General features: G+C 40.1%; 1 protein-coding gene across 11 annotated transcripts in view; it reads left to right on the top strand.

Annotated features, from left to right (window-relative positions):
• Positions 1-21,036, top strand: part of LOC126365782 (titin) — a 523,502-nt gene that overhangs the window by 163,061 nt on the left and 339,405 nt on the right. For all 11 annotated transcript variants that reach the window (XM_050008347.1, XM_050008355.1, XM_050008352.1 and 8 more), the window contains exons 52-57: positions 4,443-4,661; positions 7,641-7,835; positions 13,668-13,848; positions 14,289-14,647; positions 14,761-14,967; positions 16,175-16,433. In XM_050008347.1, coding sequence (XP_049864304.1) covers positions 4,443-4,661; positions 7,641-7,835; positions 13,668-13,848; positions 14,289-14,647; positions 14,761-14,967; positions 16,175-16,433 — 1,420 coding nt within the window. The remainder of the gene's footprint in view (positions 1-4,442; positions 4,662-7,640; positions 7,836-13,667; positions 13,849-14,288; positions 14,648-14,760; positions 14,968-16,174; positions 16,434-21,036) is intronic.

Genomic DNA, 21,036 nt, shown 5'->3' with positions numbered 1-21,036 from the left:
ACTCAAACTGAGTGAATTGTTGGTTCTCAGCTGTCACTGCTGTGGTAGTATCTTCATGTGTTTGAAAGCATATTTGCGCAATGGGTTTTGCAGTTTTGATACGAGGTCATGATTGCAAGGAGATAAGTCTTGCAAATATGGTGGATGCTGTAGTACTTCCTGTCCCCATTGCACAAGCAAATTCCGTACGCATGCTGTGATATGGGCTGTCCTGAAGAATTAATGCATCGTGTAGATGTTCAGGGCATTTCTTGCGAATAGCCCATCGTAGTTGTCATTGCAGGAAGTGTGACAGTAATGCAATGAATTAACATATGAGTGAATTCCATGTGATATGGAATGGCACAAAATCACTCCTCTAATGTCATTGGTTACAGCGACCATTAATTTGGCAATAGAATGATTGTGGAAAAATTTCTGCCTGTGTGGTGAGCCTGGATGATGCCATTCTGTGAACTGGCATTTCAATTCTCGCTCATAGGCCCTGTCCCAAAATTTATCTATGCTGACAATTCTCACAAGCATATTTTCTCCCTCCTACATGTAATGTGCTAAATGCATGTGTCAAGTTTCATAACATGTCCACTTTCCCATTGCACTTAGTTTGTGAGGAACCCACTTTTTAACAACTTTACGCAACTGTAGCGTGTCACTTAAAATCCTGTAGAGTGTTGTCTTTTCAACACCAGTATGGTGCTGTAATTCCTGCATCTTCTGTCATCTGTCATTCTCCAATCATTTGGTGATCTGGGTATGAGCACAGTCCATGTGTACACTGACAGGCTGCCCAGATCGGTGCATGTCAGCTGTTGCAGTTTTGCTGTGCCCAAATGGATCTACCTACCAAGGAACCATTCAATACTGTAGAGCATCATTTCCTACTGCTTCCACAAGCTCCGCTAAATTCTAGGGACCTTGGAACCTGCTACACCGTATGTGCCATTTGGCTTCTCCCACCCAACACCAGTCCCTCTGAACTGCGGAGATGGGAACTTGCACTCCAACACATCCTTTCATCCCGCCATCCCCCTGGACTGAACCTACATTAAACAACCTCACTCCCATTTACTCTCCAGTCTTCTCCTCTTTCCCTTTCCTCTTCAGCCATTGACACATCTTTTCATCCTACATAGTTGTGTTTATCTTTATACTATATACTTCTTTACTTCTGTATGCATCCTCTTTGGTTTGAAGCTGGCACAGTACTTACAGTAGAATATCTTTGGCTTCCCTCTGACAACCATGGCTCCATCTTTGCTACCCTCTCTGTTTTCCTTTCCCTGTTGTGTCATAACCTGGGTTGTGAGTAACTGAATCTTCTTTCCCTTCTTCCCTTTCTTTTCCCTCTCTCCTCCCTGATGAAGGAACATTTGTTCCGAAAACTAGGAACATAAATTTTCGGTTCTGTTTTTTGTGTATCTATTGGCTGTACTGAGCTGAGGTAAGTACTAGCCAGCCCCTCTATCTCTTTGTTAGTATTTGTGATCTTAATTTGTTCCGGCCTGTGTTGTGAATACAGTTCAGAGACCTCTCCTGCCTATATATCTATAAAAATCAGTATTTTGTAATCTCTTGTTTTGGGTTAACACAGTATAGGTGTATGGTGTGTAGAACAATATGAGGATCTATTTATGTAAATTTGAAATGCATATCAATGCATAACTAATGAGGAGGTATTGAATAGAATTGGGGAGAAGAGGAGTTTGTGGCACAACTTGACAAGAAGAAGGGACCGGTTGGTAGGACATGTTCTGAGGCATCAAGGGATCACAAATTTAGCGTTGGAGGGCAGCATGGAGGGTAAAAATCGTAGAGGGAGACCAAGAGATGAATACACTAAGCAGATTCAGAAGGATGTAGGTTGCAGTAGGTACTGGGATATGAAGAAGCTTGCACAGGATAGAGTAGCATGGAGAGCTGCATCAAACTAGTCTCAGGACTGAAGATAACAACAACAACGTCAAGATGTCTTTAATTCAGATAGCATTGTCTCCGAATTAAGCAAGTATGATTTCAGGGATATGTGGGCATGGAAAGAGTAATAAAAATTTATGTGTAGCTTAGTGAAGCTAAATGACTGATGAAATGATAAAATGGATTACTAATCATACATAAGAAGTGTGAAAGATTCTCTGGCTTCTGAAAACTGATGAAGCTCAAAAGAGAAGTTTAATCAAAGACATGACAGATAATGATGACAGATAATGATGGAAAATAAAAAAGAAAATAATGAAATTGGGAGACCACACACCCACATACACGCACACACCCACCCACCCGCCTACCCACACACACACACACACACACACACACACACACACACACACACAGTCATTCACACAAGCAAGTACACTTTACAAACATGTGACTGCCATCTCTGGCAGCTCGGACTGGAATGCAACAGTTATGTAGACTGGAAGCAGCTATCTGGAGGGGGCGGGGAAGGGGAAGGGGAAGCAATATCGGTGTATGGATGGGGGCAGAGAAGAACACTTTCTGGAGGAGTGTGCAATGACTAGAATACCAACAGGCACAGCATCAGGAGGCTCTGAGGCAGGGATTTGGGAGGGGGGGGGGGGGGATGGATAGTGAAGAAGGAGAGGAGGGGAGAGGGAGAAAGACGAGTGGGTACATTGACAGATGGCGGCACACAAAGAGGGGAGAAGATGAGAATAGGGAGGAGGTGAGAGGACAGTGGGTATGGAAACTGTTAGGTGGAGGGTGTGAGGACAGTAATTCACTGTAGGTTGGGGCTGAAATAATTTCGGGAGTGGAGAATGTGTTGTAAGGGTTACTCCCATCTGCGCAGTTCAGAAAAACTGGTGGTGGATGAGAGGATAGAGATGGCTCGTGTAATGAAGCAGCCATTGAAATCAAGTATGTTCAGCTGCATGTTGTGCCAAAGGTTGGCCTACTTTTCTCTAGTCCACAGTTTGGCAGTAGTTGTTCATCCAGGTGGACATCTAGTTGATAGTCATATCAATATGAAAAACTGTGCAGTGATTGAAGCAGAGTTGGTATATGAGATGAGTGCTTTCACAGGTGGTCTGGCCTCTGATGGGGTAGGGTAATCCTGCGACGGGACTGGAGTAGGAAGTGCTGGGTGGGTGTATTGGGCAGGTCTTGCACCTGGGACTTCCAATGGGATATCATCCCTATGACAAGGGGTTGGAATTGGGAGTGGCTGAGGGATGGACTAGAATGTTGTGCAGGTTGGGTGGGTGATGGAATACCACTTTAGGAGGGGTGGAAAGGATCTTGGGAGGATGACCCTCATTTCAGGGCACGATGAGAGGTAATCAAAGCCCTTGCAAAGTATGTGGTTCAGTTGTTCCAGTCTGGAGTGGTACTGGGTGTTGAAGGGGCCACAATATGCTTTAGGTGATAAATTCTAACTATTTTTTGTACACATAATTGTCAACATTGGGAACAAGTATTTGTGGCATATAAAGCCTCATATTACAATTGAGTCTATCATTGTTGACAGATGAAATACACATGAATTTAGTAGTATTCAAAGCCTTCAAGTGCATAACTGAATGTGACACTGATTTGGAATGTGACACTGATTTGATTTTGACAATTTCAAAAATTTACACTTTGAGGGCTTAGTGTAAAAGATGACAAGAAGTGGATTATGTGTTTCTGCCCATTATTGTATTGGAGTTCTTTGACATCCATTTGCATATTCCATGGAACATGTAATCATTTGCTATTACAAATGCTTCATAAACAAGTAAAACATAACTGTCTTGTTACTGCAAAAAATATTAAATTCAGAGGCACATGTGCTTGATTTCACCCACTTGGAAGATACAGCTTCCATTACTGCCAATGGGCACACATGAAAGTAAATATACAGTACTCCTAACTTCTGTTTCTTCTTCAGACTACAAAAGAGGAGTGTGCTACACAGAATGAAAGAGGAGTATGTGGAGGAGGGGAGGGGGCAGATCCTTCAGACCACAGATTAAAAGCAGCCCACCAAGTTTGAGGAGGAAAGTAGGCAGATATATCACTCAGTTATGTGGCTGTGTGTAGAGAAACGTTATCAAAATTTGGTTTGCCCATGATCAGATACACTTTTTGTGTTACCATATCATACACAAATCAGTAAGATATGCGAAAGCAATTAATTTCTCCCTTTAACTATCAATTTAACAACTTTTAAATAAATACTTTTTTAAATTAATGGTAGGAGTATCATTCCAATTACAGGTGCTGCATTTATGTGTTATGAAAGATTATTTCTGTCAATTGATACTTTACCTCTGAACTCAAGTCATGGGAAATGCAGATGAACTACATGCCAGTGATTATGGGTTTTTGGGATGGAGTTAAGCATTAGCCGTATATTGCCACTTGAGAATGGGTACTGAAACCCAAGTTGCGTTATAGATATTGGTGTAGTGCATTATCTATTTCAATTGTTTGCTTTACAGGTTGAGTGGTTTTACAATGGTAAAAAGCTCCCACATGGCCATCGTTACAGAACATTCCATGACTTTGGTATTGTTATTTTGGACATCTTATATTGTTATGAAGAGAACTCAGGAGTTTATGAATGCCGCGCAGTCAACAAAGTAGGCCAGGATGTCACAAAAGCAACACTAAAATGTGTATCAAAGGCCAATCTCATCTTGGATTCACAGTTGCCTCGAGTAAGTAATCATTCATATATATTAAGCTGAAGAATTCAATAGGAGAACAGCCGTTTCGTGTTTTTCTGTATAATTTTTGTGTAGACTCATGAAAAAAGTAAAATCAGACACATTTGGTTCACTCCACTGGGAACTGCCTTCAGTGTGAGAATCAGAGTTATGATTTTCTATAGTTGAATTGAATGTGAGGGAAAGAACTCCAAGGAAAAAAAAAAAAAAAAAAAAAAAAAAAAAAAAAAAAAAAAAAAAAAAAAGACATCAAGGACCATAAAAGTTATCTCAAAAGGCTTAGAGCAGGTTCGCTGCAACAAAAAGGGCATAATGCATTTACTGTAGATCTGTGGCTTAAATGGGTATAGAGAATCACTCACAAAAATGGGTAGACCTTTTTAGTAATATTTGATGCAACTACAGTAGAGAGCTAAGAAATCGTAGATAATAATGGAATTATTTAAGGATAATCAGTATGACCATCAACATATCACAAGAAATGAAGACAATTTTTTGCCTCCTACTCAGCATTGAAAACTGTATTTCCAGGAGCAGATATCAACAACAAATTAATTCTGAACACTAAGTCAGTTCTGTTGAACAAACTAAGCTACACAGTATGCTCCAGAGATTGAATTCCAAAATAATAAACTGATTATTTAAGTTAGATGTAGTTTATCACTCGTCTCTGTGATTAGGCAGTAAAGAAATCAAATGTTTAAACAATGATTGATGCCTCTTATTAGCTGTAGTTTTATACCAATTTAGTTATTTTGTACTTTTTATGTCTCTCCTGTACAGCAATCACATGATTACTAAATGTAGATTATGAGATGAATAGGCCTCTCATGTACATATGGATTTCTTAGTGTTGAAATTAGTTTTTGTGGAATCCTTGCGAATTAGTAGCCTCTATTGTGGTCACAAAGTATTTTTGTTGGAGAACTGGCCATACAATATCATTATTCAATTTGATAACATTTTACTAATTTTTGACCATTCATGCCATTCAGCTGATTCAAGATGAAATTACCTTTAATACACTCCTGGAAATTGAAATAAGAACACCGTGAATTCATTGTCCCAGGAAGGGGAATCTTTATTGACACATTCCTGGGGTCAGATACATCACATGATCACACTGACAGAACCACAGGCACATAGACATAGGCAACAGAGCATGCACAATGTCGGCACTAGTACAGTGTATATCCACCTTTAGCAGCAATGCAGGCTGCTATTCACCCATGGAGACGATCGTAGAGATGCTGGATGTAGTCCTGTGGAACGGCTTGCCATGCCATTTCCACCTGGCGCCTCAGTTGGACCAGCGTTCGTACTGGACGTGCAGACCGCGTGAGACGACACTTCATCCAGTCCCAAACATGCTCAATGGGGGACAGATCCGGAGATCTTGCTGGCCAGGGTAGTTGACTTACACCTTCTAGAGCACGTTGGGTGGCACGGGATACATGCGGACGTGCATTGTCCTGTTGGAACAGCAAGTTCCCTTGCCGGTCTAGGAATGGTAGAACGATGGGTTCAATGACGGTTTGGATGTACCGTGCACTATTCAGTGTCCCCTCGACGATCACCAGAGGTGTACGGCCAGTGTAGTAGATCGCTACCCACACCATGATGCCGGGTGTTAGCCCTGTGTGCCTCGGTCGTATGCAGTCCTGATTGTGGCGCTCACCTGCACGGCGCCAAACACGCATACGACCATCATTGGCACCAAGGCAGAAGCTACTCTCATCGCTGAAGACGACACGTCTCCATTCGTCCCTCCATTCACGCCTGTCGCGACACCACTGGAGGCGGGCTGCACAATGTTGGGGCGTGAGCAGAAGACGGCCTAACGGTGTGCGGGACCGTAGCCCAGCTTCATGGAGACGGTTGCGAATGGTCCTCGCCAATACCCCAGGAGCAACAGTGTCCCTAATTTGCTGGGAAGTGGCGATGCGGTCCCCTACAACACTGCGTAGGATCCTACAGTCTTGGCGTGCATCCGCGCGTCGCTGCGGTCCGGTCCCAGGTCGACGGGCACATGCACCTTCCGCCGACCACTGGCGACAACATCGATGTACTGTGGAGACCTCACGCCCCACGTGTTGAGCAATTCGGCGGTACATCCACCCGGCCTCCCGCATGCCCACTATACGCCCTCGCTCAAAGTCTGTCAACTGCACATACAGTTCACGTACATGCTGTCGCGGCATGCTACCAGTGTTAAAGACTGCGATGGAGCTCCGTATGCCACGGCAAACTGGCTGACACTGACGGCGGCTTTGCACAAATGCTGCGCAGATAGCGCCATTCGACAGCCAACACCGCGGTTCCTGGTGTGTCCGCTGTGCCGTGCGTGTGATCATTGCTTGTACAGCCCTCTCGCAGTGCCCGGAGCAAGTATGGTGGGTCTGACACACCGGTGTCAATGTGTTCTTTTTTCCATTTCCAGGAGTGTAGTTATTACTTTTGAATAGCTTAAGCAGTCAGCAGTTGTGACTTTGCTTTTCTCCTTTTTCCTGTAGCTAATATCAAAAACTCCCTATGTTTAAGGGAATGCTGTCAAATTAATCTGTTTTGGCTAGAGGTAATTTGTATGTGTACAGTGAACAACTGATTCAGTTTTGAAATTTTACCAACCCATAGTATGAGAGGATGTCTGTCTGTTCACGAGAAAGTAACCAAACTGCAGCAGATTCATGATTATCTGAGTGCATATTATCTGATTTGGGCATTGTCTGTTCATAGTTCAGCAAATTTTGGTCAAGTGAGGCTCGAAATTGTTAAGGGGAACTGAAAAGAGACAGATAAAGTAGATATATTTTTTGTTATTTTGGTGTCTTAAATATCAGTAGTTGTATTTCATAATTAATATAATGAAATTATATTTGTTAGCTTGGTGTTAAAGAGGCTGCGTGTTGTGAATGTCAGATTAGCTGAACAATAAGTAAATAATGTTTTACAACAATTTCCTTCTTTTAGGGGATGGAAGGTGGATTGGAAAAAATACAGAATTTAGAAGATTCACACTTAAAGATGAGAGATGAAAAAACTACAGAAACAAAAGGCCAAGCCCCTGTCTTTACAGTCCCTCTGTCAAATGTTGACAACCTTCGAGAGGGAGAGAGTGCACATTTTGAAGCCAGACTTATTCCTACAGATGACCCAAAGCTCAAGGTATGATCATCCATAACGTATGCTATAGGAACTTAACTTTATACTGGTAAGTCTTGCAGTATATGTCTGTTCATATAGAAAATGGTGACAGAATCAGTGTCTGGAATGTTCACCGATGATCTGGATGCTCATTCCCTGGATATTCCTACAGGTAGCAGATATGAAGCCAGCCAAACCATCTAAAATTTGGAAGTGGAAACCATGTCCTTTGGAACTGATTGTTAAGTCTGAAACTGTTCTAGAACTATTTTGTGATGGCAGACCTAATAGATTTATTTTAATAAAAACCAGTCTAGATGATAATAAGTTATTTATTTTTAATTCTGGTAACTGGTTTTGGTCTATACGACCACCTTCAGATCGATGGCTCCAGATGATGTGAGAAGCAGGTTTGTGGGGTTGTAGTACTGGTTGGTACCTGCCCAAATAATTTACTATGATCTGGACTGCTTTTTATCAGAATATTAAATATGATCAATGTGGTTCATCAATGATGTCAAAAATTAATAGATTTAGTTGATTTCAAGATGATATTCTGAAGTTAGATGGGGTTTGACACTTGGCTGTTTTAACATACAGAAATATATTTTAAATTGATATTAGTTTATAAATTTTTAAATATTTTTATTTACTTGGGTTAGTTAGACTTTATTTTAAAATATTGGTACCCTTTTTCCTGTACCAACTTGTGCTTTTTCAAACTTTAGACCCAAAACACTGTTCTCATAAGAAATATATTTCTATATTAAAAACAAAGATACCAAGACTTACCAAGCGGGAAAGCGCCGGCAGACAGGCACATGAACAAAACACACAAACACACACACAGAATTACGAGCTTTCGCAACTGGCAGTTGCTTCGTCAGGAAAGAGGGAAGGAGAAGGAAAAATGAAAGGATGTGGGTTTTAAGGGAGAGGGTAAGGAATCATCCCAATCCCGGGAGCGGAAAGACTTCCCTTAGGGGAAAAAAAGGACAGGTGTACACTCGCACACACACACACATATCCATCCGCACATACACAGACACAAGCAGACATATTTAAAGGCAAAGAGTAAGGGCAGAGATGTCAGTCGAGGCGGAAGTACAGAGGCAAAGAAGTTGTTGAAAGAGAGGTGAGGTATGAGCGGCGGCAACTTGAAATTAGTGGAGGTTGAGGCCTGGCGGATATCGAGAAGAGAGGATATACTGAAGGGCGAGTTCCCATCTCCGGAGTTTGGATAGGTTGGTGTTGGTGGGAAGTATCCAGATAACTCGGACGGTGTAACACTGTGCCAAGATGTGCTGGCCGTGCATCAAGGCATGTTTAGCCACAGGGTGATCCTCATTACCAACAAACACTGTCTGCCTGTGTCCATTCATGCGAATGGACAGTTTGTTGCTGGTCATTCCCACATAGAAAGCATCACAGTGCAGGCAGGTCAGTTGGTAAATCACGTGGGTGCTTTCACATGTGGCTCTCCCTTTGATCGTGTACACCTTCCGGGTTACAGGACTGGAGTAGGTGGTGGTGGGAGGGTGCATAGTACAGGTTTTACACCGGGGGCGGTTGCAAGGGTAGGAGCCAGAGGGTAGGGAAGGTGGTTTGGGGATTTCATAGGGATGAACCAAGAGATTACGAAGGTTAGGTGGACGGCGGAAAGACACTCTTGGTGGAGTGGGGAGGATTTCATGAAGGATGGATCTCATTTCGGGGCGGGATTTTAGGAAGTCGTATCCCTGCTGGAGAGCCACATTCAAGGTCTGATCCAGTCCCGGGAAGTATTCTGTCACAAGTGGGGCACTTTTGGGGTTCTTCTATGAGAGGTTCTGGGTTTGGGGGGATGAGGAAGTGGCTCTGGTTATCTGCTTCTGTACCAGGTTGGGAGGGTAGTTGCGGGATGCGAAAGCTGTTTTCAGGTTGTTGGTGTAATGGTCGAGGGATTCAGGACTGGAGCAGATTCGTTTGCCACGAAGGCCTAGGCTGTAGGGAAGGGACCGTTTGATATGGAATGGGTGGCAGCTGTCATAATGGAGGTACTGTTGCTTGCACCCACCAACAAGCAACAGTACCTCCATTATGACAGCTGCCACCCATTCCATATCAAACGGTCCCTTCCCTACAGCCTAGGCCTTCGTGGCAAACGAATCTGCTCCAGTCCTGAATCCCTCGACCATTACACCAACAACCTGAAAACAGCTTTCACATCCCGCAACTACCCTCCCAACCTGGTACAGAAGCAGATAACCAGAGCCACTTCCTCATCCCCTCAAACCCAGAACCTCTCATAGAAGAACCCCAAAAGTGCCCCACTTGTGACAGAATACTTCCCGGGACTGGATCAGACCTTGAATGTGGCTCTCCAGCAGGGATACGACTTCCTAAAATCCTGCCCCGAAATGAGATCCATCTTTCATGAAATCCTCCCCACTCCACCAAAGTGTCTTTCCGCCGTCCAACCAACCTTCGTAACCTCTTGGTTCATCCCTATGAAATCCCCAAACCACCTTCCCTACTCTCTGGCTCCTACCCTTGCAACCGCCCCCGGTGTAAAACCTGTCCTATGCACCCTCCCACCACCACCTACTCCAGTCCTGTAACCCGGAAGGTGTACACGATCAAAGGGAGAGCCACATGTGAAAGCACCCACGTGATTTACCAACTGACCTGCCTGCACTGTGATGCTTTCTATGTGGGAATGACCAGCAACAAACTGTCCATTCGCATGAATGGACACAGGCAGACAGTGTTTGTTGGTAATGAGGATCACCCTGTGGCTAAACATGCCTTGATGCACGGCCAGCACATCTTGGCACAGTGTTACACCGTCCGAGGTATCTGGATACTTCCCACCAACACCAACCTATCCGAACTCCGGAGATGGGAACTCGCCCTTTAGTATATCCTCTCTTCTCGATATCCGCCAGGCCTCAACCTCCGCTAATTTCAAGTTGCCGCCGCTCATACCTCACCTGTCTTTCAACAACTTCTTTGCCTCTGTACTTCCACCTCGACTGACATCTCTGCCCTTACTCTTTGCCTTTAAATATGTCTGCTTGTGTCTGTGTATGTGCGGATGGATATGTGTGTGTGTGTGCGAGTGTACACCTGTCCTTTTTCTCCCCTAAGGGAAGTCTTTCTGCTCCCGGGATTGGGATGACTCCTTACCCTCTCCCTTAAAACCCACATCATTTCATTTTTCCCTCTCCTTCCCTCTTTCCTGACGAAGCAACTGCCAGTTGCGAAAGATCGTAATTCTGTGTGTGTGTTTGTGTGTTTTGTTCATGTGCCTGTCTGCCGGCGCTTTCCCGCTTGGTAAGTCTTGGAATCTTTGTTTTTAATATATTTTTCCCATGGGGAAGTTTCTTTCTATTTTATTTACATCATCGAAATATATTTCTAGTACAAAATGTACTGGAAATTCTACTGAACTCATAAAGCTACATACTTTTTAACATTATTGGAAGAGTCCAAAGTTCTTTAGAATATATTAAATTTTACAAAGTTAAGAGGATGTCTGTCTGTTGATGAGAAAGTAACCAAACTGCAGCAAATTCATGAGTGTGGATTATCTGATTTGTGCATTGTTAAGGAATGAGGAGGTGAGGAAATAAGCAGGAGTAAAGACATCTCCGTTAGATGGAATTGGTACATTTAGACTTTGATGGTGCGGGCACATGATGAGAATGGAGTCAACTAGAACAGCCAAAATAAATTTGGAAAGACAGATGGATGGGAAAAGACCTCAAGGAAGACCTCTAACCCGATGGATGGACTTGATTAAGGCTGATCTAGTGACCAGAGGATGGACAGTGGATGATGTTCTCTGTGAACAGGTGTATCTGGACAGGACGAAGTGGAAGAGGATCATTACCAGTACCCAGGAAACTGGAACTGTTGAATGATGATGATGACCCTCCACTTTCAGTTAATGTCATTCATGCAGCCATTGGCCATTGGACTGAAATGTGATCACAGCTGTGAAACTGCGTTAACAGTAGAATCTCAAGAAACATAGTATTCAAGTAGGTTCTGACATTATCTTTTAATCTCATGAAACATTTTATGCAAGTAGTTTCAGACATTCTCATTTTTTTGTGAAAGTTGTAAATGGAATCCAGGGTAACACTTAGGGCAATGTAAAGATAGTAATAGCTTGTTTCGTAGAAGAAAATTGCAGAAAATTCTGCTAAAAATGGGTTTAAAGGTTACTGTAGTGAGGAGTGTGCTGGTACTTCTTGTCTGACTGGTCTTGTGAAATATATTTTTGGTTGTGAAGCTATAAATGACAATAACAAAACAGTCAGGAGTGGCTGTATAGCTGTGCCAATGAACAGGGATTTGAGTAACTAAGTGACTCAGACATAGTGTACAGTGTGTGTTTGATACTGAAAGACAGCAAAGACGAGCAGATGGAGGGAACTGTTACCACACTCACTGAGATACTGAAATATGTTGATTTGGTACTAGAGTATGAAAGACAAAGTTTTGACACTCTGGAAAATGGAAAACAGTAGATAAGAAAAAAAGTGAATGAAAAGCAGAAAAAAATGGACAATTATTTTTAGAAAGCGCCCTGATAGCAAATGATATCAAATACGTGTGTTTTAAGTGTAATTATGTAACTAAATACTTAGTTTCCAACACGTAAAATATAAGTAATGAATTGGGACTTTAATTGCAATGTTGTGTGTTTTGTAAATGCATAATAAAGCAGTCTCTGGCAAAAACATATGTGTTTAGCATTATTTATGGTTTTTGGTTATTCATGCAGTCTTGGGTCTATACTAATCTAAATAATCATCTCTTTTGTATCATTATGAACACGCACTCCGAACCTGCAAGTCTGGAAGTACCTTCCATTTATAGTTACACGTACATTATACTTGTCGAGAAAGTTGCTATAAATGTGTCTAGTAATCAAATTAGTATGGCAATGTTGTACGGAGGGCAAGAAGATTAGAATGAAATGGTATGAAATACATAAACTTATTTCAAAGGTGTAAGGAGATAGTAAATTTAGAAGAGATGAGCTACACATATTATGATAATGGTTAGCCCAAGATGGAAACAATCATTTAAAAATGAAACTAGCCAATCACTTAGCCACAGATGAACTATGGGCAAAAAATAGGCATGCAGATAATCATTTATAATTCTAGAAGTTTCAGTCTCTTTCCAGTTGTATCATACAGACACACTGACTCGAGCGCGCGGGCACACACACACACACACACACACACACACACACACACACATAGGTTGTGATACAAATATCTGATCATTTAAGTGTGTGTACTCACATATACTATCTATTCTTCAAGGATAGGTGAGCCGTTGCCTTTCTCATATACTGAGTGTTGTTTTCATCTGTAAATTTGTATTTGCATTATACTGTCGTTATCCATGTTTAATTTCTTACACTGCTTGTGTCATGGTGTCCAAAAGTCACATAATGGTTGTTGAAAAACATCTAAACCTACATCCCCAATGGTCTTTGGACCAAAATAATTAATTAATTTGTAGTTGAAGGTTCGATGGAGTTTGAAATGATGTTCCATTACTATACAAAGAAATGTTTGCCAAACTCAAATTTCGAATACATTGTGTAGAGTTATTATTATTAGTTTCTTGGGTGTGGGCTACATATTAATGAGCAGATGATTTCAGTTCCTTTACAATGTACATGAATAAAATAATTTTTTAAAATTTTATTTACTTATTTATGTATTTTTGGAATTTTTCAAGGAAAAAGATTTGTTAAAAGGCTTTTCATATGGTCACTATAATCTTTTGTATATAAGGTAGCTTTGTATCATCATTTTTTCAGTGTCGTATCATCTTTTCTTTCAGGTCGAATGGTTCTGGAATGGAAAACCACTAAGGACAGGGTCCAGGTTCCGTACATTCTGTGACTTTGGATTTGTGATATTGGAAATTTCTCCAGTGTACCCAGAAGACTCTGGTGAATACTCATGTCGTGCCTTCAATGACTATGGGGAAGCTGTAACAACAGCAAGCATGAAAGTGCAAGGTATGTAGACAGATTGTAAATTAGATGTGAGAAATGAATAGTTCATTTTAGTTTCGTTTTTGTTGATTATCTATTTGCCTTCTTAACTTTGCACAGTAACTAATATAATGTCCATGAAGTTACCTTATTTTGCATAATTAAATTTATAATTTTTCTGTAAATGAATGTTTGTGAATACTAATTTTAGTTAAATCTGTTTTAGGTCAAGATGTGTATCTTAATCAGATAAATAGTCATCTTACTGAATTCCAAAAGAATGTATTGTAATTTGTTCTTCCTTCATTTAACTTTTCTGATTACCATTGCTGAACTTTTTATTGGGTTTACACATATATCTTCTGTAGACAAAATATTCTTATATCACTGCATCTGTATATCATTATATTTTGGCAAAACCTTTAAGTATTGCCACAGATTATCATCTTCAAAACTGTTTACAGGAAAGAGGAGCATCATATTAGAATCTCAGTTGCCAAAAAGTATGGAGCATACTATTGAGAAGATTGCAGAACTGGAAGGTCTTGGAAGTGCTCCAGCTCCAGTCGCACCTGAGGAAGATTCTGGAAAACCTCCAGAGTTCATCACTACTCCAAGTGACCTGACACTAACTGAAAATTCTTTGGCACACTTTGAATGCCGTCTGATACCTATCAATGACCCCAGTATGAGAGTAGAATGGTTCCATAATGGAAAGCCTCTTTGGGCAGGGTCACGAATCAAGACCATAAATGACTTTGGCTTTGTCATACTTGAAGTTGCTGGTGTATATCAGAGAGATTCTGGTCTTTATACTTGTAAGGTTAGTGCACAAGGGAATGAAAATTACATAGAACTTAAAAAAATGAATTAAATGATGATTTATGTAAAAAAAGTAAGACTTAACACGGTGATAACAATTTACATTCTTAACAGGCCACAAACAAACACGGTGAGGCAACTGTATCATGTCAACTGCAAGTCCGCAGTCGTCAGGGAATCATTCTTGAGCCACAATTACCAACAAATTTTAAAACGGGCACTGAAAGTATCCAGAAGCTGGAGGAGGCGTTATACAAGAAAGATGAAATAGTGACAGAAGAAGAGAAACCAAATCCTCCCAGGTTCACTGTTGAATTGAAGGTAATGATTTTATCATATCACATATGAATGTTATCAACAAGGAAAGAAGAAATGTTATATTTATACAAAAATATGAAAGTCAAGTACAATACATTCTTTTTTGTAAATTTTTATTCTTCTATACTAGTGATCAATGATATTCATTAATAGAATTATTTATTTTTTATTGCAATGAAATTTCTGGGTATGACACAGGAACAGTTTGTAATGTGTGTCCACTGACTGTAGCTCATCTGTTTGAGAGTTATTTTCAATAACTCAATACACGTATATATTTTAAAGCTAGAAATCTACATATAAAAACTGTAAGAGTGAAGTTCATATACTGACAGTTTGACATTACGTGTAATACAAATGTCGTGCGACATTACAGCATCTTGTAAGCCCCTCCCATATTATCCTCCGTTATGGAGGTTGCTCACTCACATTATTTCAGAGGATGCAGGTGAATAATACATAAGTCAACCAGTACAGATCGTAGACCACAGTTATTCATCAGTTCTGTGCGACATGTTTCATAATATTTACTGTGTCTTTTATAACCGTGTGCCACTATTATACTCATAAAATACACTCTCACCCGTAGGCTGCTACAGCACGATGCCACACACCAGAGGCCCACCCTCACCACACTCTTGTGACAAACGAAGGGAAATGCATTCTCACATTGATACAACAGAAGAAACACATACACTGGCTGATAAAGAACTGGAACATCTATCTTCACTAGTATTACTAATTTAATAAGAAGTAAATTGTTCCTCCAACCTCATGCTCCTAAAACAGCTATTTACAATTTTTACATGCATATGTGGGGGGCCCAATTTAATACTAATTCTCCTTATAATGAAACTCGCCATGACATTTCTGTAATCGATAAAGGATAGCACGCCAATTCCTCTCGAGTACAATGTCCTGCTTTTAATGTGGACACTGCCAGTTCTGATGACAATATCTGCAAGCGGCGCAATCAATTATTGATGAATTCTACGTATATGGCCACAACAAAATGGATAAAGCATTTTCTTTCTAATCACAGATATTCGTAGTCATGTTACATAAATTGTACAGACAAATGAAGATAAAGAGAATTAATTCATATATGATCCAGAATATTAGATCAGTTTTGGCATAGGCATTTCATTTTTTAGAACTTACCTTTTAAGTCAAGAATTGTAATTTATTGTCATATTTTGATTTTTCAAAGGATGTACTCGACGTGCAAGAAGGAGCACCAATCCATTTCGAGTGCCGTGTAGAACCGATCGGCGATCCTACGATGCGTATCGACTGGTTCCATAACGGTCGACCATTTGCCACGGGCTCTAGAGTCCATATGCTTAATGATTTTGGCTTTATTGTTCTTGACATGGATTACACGTATGCCAGAGACTCTGGTGAATACGTGTGCTGTGCCACCAACAAGTGGGGGTCAGCAACAACAAAAGCTACACTCACTTGTAAAGGTAATTTTATACTCTGGTTTTCTTTGTATTTGCTTTGTACTTTCCAGACAAATTCCAAAGAGAATTGTACAAGGACAGGTATAGATATTATGTATCACAGTGAAAGAACCTGCCACAAACTATAAACATTGAGGTTAACTCTCAAGTTTTCAGAAGCAAATTCTGGTGAAAGGAAACCTAGTTATGTTTTAACATTAATGTACACCAAGAGTATGTTTATAATGCTGAAAAAGTGCCTCTTGCAGTGTATCTGGGTGTTGGTAACAACCTACAGAACACATCAACCTTTGGGGCAAGTGCACAACCTAAGAAAGCAGATGGCTCATGTACACAAGGATATAAATATCTAAAGATTATCACGGGGGCTATGGAAGTAGTCAGTGAATGATACATGTATATATAATGAATAAATATAAGTAATTAAATAATAGGGACTTAGGCAATAATCCCTCAGGATATTAATGTAGGCTTATCACCACATTTGAATTTTACTGTTGATTTATTGACAAGAGACAAATTTACTCTGAATGGTAGCCCTGCACAGGATAATACTATCCATGATGATACAGATGAAATCAGAAATAATTGTTGCAGCAGAGTGAGCAGAGCAGTTTCAGGCAATGGCTACCATAAACGAAAAGCATTGTGCAGTGCACTGAAACTTAGTTAGACTGCATAAATTCCTATTGCTTTAAGAATTCAGTCAAATCTCATTGTAATATTTACTTCACTGTACCGACGTTCAGTCACTGTTAACTTCTCTAATGATTGCAGTTTAAAAGTCTCAAAATCACCAGCTGATGTAACTGAAAATGACTAACTGCAGAATAAGTATACATAGGAATATGCTTATCTTGGAACACACATAAACACGAGCGACACTCTGGCCACTTGGTCGACCTTATCCCACCCGCTTCTACTGGCAAAAGACCGTGATACTGGCACTACGTGCTCTGTCCCTGTATGTATCACTTGGCACTACCTGGGTCACAAGAATATCTGTGAACCTGAAAATCATTCTTTTATACATTCATTTTACAAGCTCTAAGTATTCAAAGTGCTATATATACATTATATCATTTTGTACACTTGTATTTGAATGTCTCATTTTTCTTACATATTGCCATATAATCCACTTCCTCAATACATTTTCAACATTCCACAGACTGGTACAGCAACTGCCTGTCAAAAGTGGTTCTGTATGCTTTCTTGCTGGTTTGCACTACATTATTCGAATGTCTTCTTTACAAATATTAACATGCAAACTTCACATTAAATAAACACAGGCAATTAAATATTAGTATAAAGTACCCACTAAGAGGCTAGAGAGGCTAATGTTTCATGTGTTTTTAGAGAACTTTGTTTTGGACACACAGCATTAGTACTCTAAGATTTTTGTTTTTAATAAATAGGTTGTTTAATTTATCATTGTACCATATATATTTATTTGTTAGTGGATGTCATACACTAAGAGTTGCTATATCTTGTGCACTGGTAGTGTATTGGTATCTATTGTTGTAGTTGTTGAACGATTTTAAATAGAATTGTTAAAAACTTATTTTGTGAAGAGGTACAAGCAAAGTGATATTTTATAAGAATTATCTTGTTGTTGTGATTTCAGCACTGCTTTCAGATTTATTGTAGCTGTTGAAGACATGATTTCAGTATTTTTGATGAATCGATTCTTAGTTTAAAAAATACTAAAACCATTTTAGTGTTCTGAGGGCAGGCTATTCCTTAGTTCCCGCTCTCTCTCCCCTTGTTGGAAATTCCTGGCCACACACCCTTAATGACATTTATGTTAGGATTAAGGAAACTGGTCAAGTAGATCGCACTATCCAGCCTACACATTCAGGCATGCAGTGTAGGGAAAGCAGGTGATAGACATCAGTTTATTGGTAGAATACTGTGGAAACGCAGTCAGTCTATGAATGAGATTGCTTACAGATCACCCATCCTGGAATTTTGCACAAATGTGTGTGACTCGTACCAAGTAGGACTAACAGTGAATACTGAATATATAGAGAGAAGGGCAGCATGAATGGTCACAGGTTTGTTTGACCTGTGGGAAAGTGTCACAGAGATGCTGAAGAAACTGAACTGGTAGACTCTTGGAGATAAGTGTAAACTGTCCTGAGAAAGCCAAATTATGATGGTGACCTTAGGAATATATTACAACCTCCTGCTTATCACTCACTCAGGGATCATGAGGACAAGATTAGACTAATTACAGCATACACAGAAGCACTAAGCGATCATTCTTCCCATCCTCCATACATGAATGGAACGGAAAGAATCCATAATAACGGGTACAATAGGATGTACACTCTGCCACGCACTTCACAGTGGTTTGCAGAGTATAGATTGGATATAGATGATTGTAAATAAATCTCCAGTACTGGAATCTATAAAGGCATCTTAGAATGTTGTAAACCCCGGGGTCTTACTGGAGCAACATCATTTTTATGTGTGGAACTATGGATTGTGTTTGGTGATTCCTTCATGAAAACCTAAACCAACAATGCAAATTCTGTCATTGAGTCCACTGCTGTAAAATGTGATTGTTCTTGCTGAGATAATTGAGATAGAACAGTTGAACTTAAACAGGTGGTTTTGAAACATAATTTCAAAATATACTTTGGAAATAAGTCAAGAAGAAACAAACAGATGTTACTTCATAGTCAGATATAAGTTATGGAGCCAACCACAGAATTTTGAAGATCCAGAAGCCTTTAGATATGAATGAAATAAGAACATTATCGTCTTCTGTTATCTTTTTTTCCCTGACGTTTATCCTGTCTAATAACAGGGTAGCCAGCTACCTTTCCTGACACCACAGTTGTAAAGGTAATGTAAGTGAGGGAAATTGTGTGTGCCACCTTTATGTGAATTGTATAAACTTTGTCTTGTGTATCATCGTATTTTAACTGCTTATGTATTGTGTTCTCTGAGGTGGAATTTGAGGAGCAGCCAAGCATTTGCATAAATGAGTGTGAGGAAACTGCCTAAAAACCACACTCAGGCTGCCCATTGTACCAGCCAACAAGTCATTAATGCAACTCACAGATTTGATTCCCTTGCTGTCTCTGACAGAATTACAATGTCATCGACGAACCTCAAAGTTTTTATTTCTTCTCCATCATTACTATTTTCAGTTATTAAATTTTAGAACTTTCTGATATGGATCCAGCTCCAGAGTAACTACGCTTGACTATTGTGCATTCAAAATCCGATGGATTTCATGACATCCCTCCAGTGCACACTCTACCACTTCATGGAAACTGTCAATATGAAACCTCTGTGACATCTCCATTACGCTATCTGGCCAGATATTGGCAAAGCTGCAAGTGTAAGATTACGTCCACCAGAAATTTCTTCCACATGGCTTATGTCAACCATGGGTTTATTGTTACTCACTAGAGTGGCTGAGCAAGATATCAAGTACTCCTTCATGGGAATACCAGCATCAATTAATGCAAGAGTAGCTGCAGTAACACAAACACAGTAGTTTCCACCGTCAGCCTGCAGAACCTCTACAAAGACATCAATCTGGGATCTCGGGTAGAGCTCTGTTTTAATTGCCGCCTGCAGAGCCTCGCGCAGATGTTAAATTACTATTTTCAGTTATTAAATTTTAGTACTTTCGGATATGGATCCAGCTCCAGAGTAACTACGCTTGACTATTGTCTGAGTCAGCTATAATCCATGGGGAACTAAGCCTCTCCTTAAATTTTTGGATTCAAAATAATGTATTGTAAAGCTAGTCAGCAGGTCCATTTAATTGGTGGGAAAGTCAGGGTTTTTGAATGGTTTCCTCCCTCTCGCCTTTCGCTGGTATTACCGTACGAGATGTCTGGGTAAAATGGATGAGACAGTCATTCGAGCAGAGTAGAGTTGAATGGCAGATATGTATTTATTGACTCATGTGCTCCAGGCAGGTACTACCAGTGCTGTTGTAGGAGTCTGTGAGAAAATGGAGGAAGCACTAATTAGACAAAAAAGAGTGAACAGGCTTATTATGGCCTGTGCTGTAGTATAACTGTGTGCCACATACATAAGCATTTCTTTTGTGGATACTGTTATGTTTGTAAACAGTAAGAGAATTATTTTTGGTATTTATTGTCAGAGTTTGTGTAGCCCAGTGGATAAGTACCAGATTACAAGCCAAAAGGGTTGTATTTCAGTTCCAACTGTATGTAGAATTTGTTCTGTTAGTTTTCATTTATTTCATTCCTTCTCCTTTCCCAATGATTTTAGGAGAAGACAGCTTTACCTTGTTTGTCAGAATGAAACGTAGATGTGCAGCAGTTATTTTAGAAAGCAGAGATCAGATTGTTTATTTTCCCCTCCTGTGTGAAAATAATGGTTGTTTGAGAGTCACTGCATATTTAATGTCTTTAAATATTTTAACACTTCTGGCCAGACTAAGTAATACTTCTTTTTACATAGAAAAACTTTTATTTTATTGCTCTTAATCTGTTGTTTCTGCTGTTCCATTAAAACCAACATTGTGACATCATTTTAAATTCTGTTCAGGTATCCAAACCTTTCCATACCCTTCTTATAGTTAGAAAACAAAATTCACTAGTATTGTAGCAAACAC

Source organism: Schistocerca gregaria, chromosome 4, assembly GCF_023897955.1.
Source record: "Schistocerca gregaria isolate iqSchGreg1 chromosome 4, iqSchGreg1.2, whole genome shotgun sequence".
NCBI classification, from domain to species: Eukaryota; Metazoa; Arthropoda; class Insecta; order Orthoptera; family Acrididae; genus Schistocerca; species Schistocerca gregaria.
Note: the sequence above shows the minus strand (reverse complement) of the source record. Positions and strands in the feature narration are given on the sequence as shown.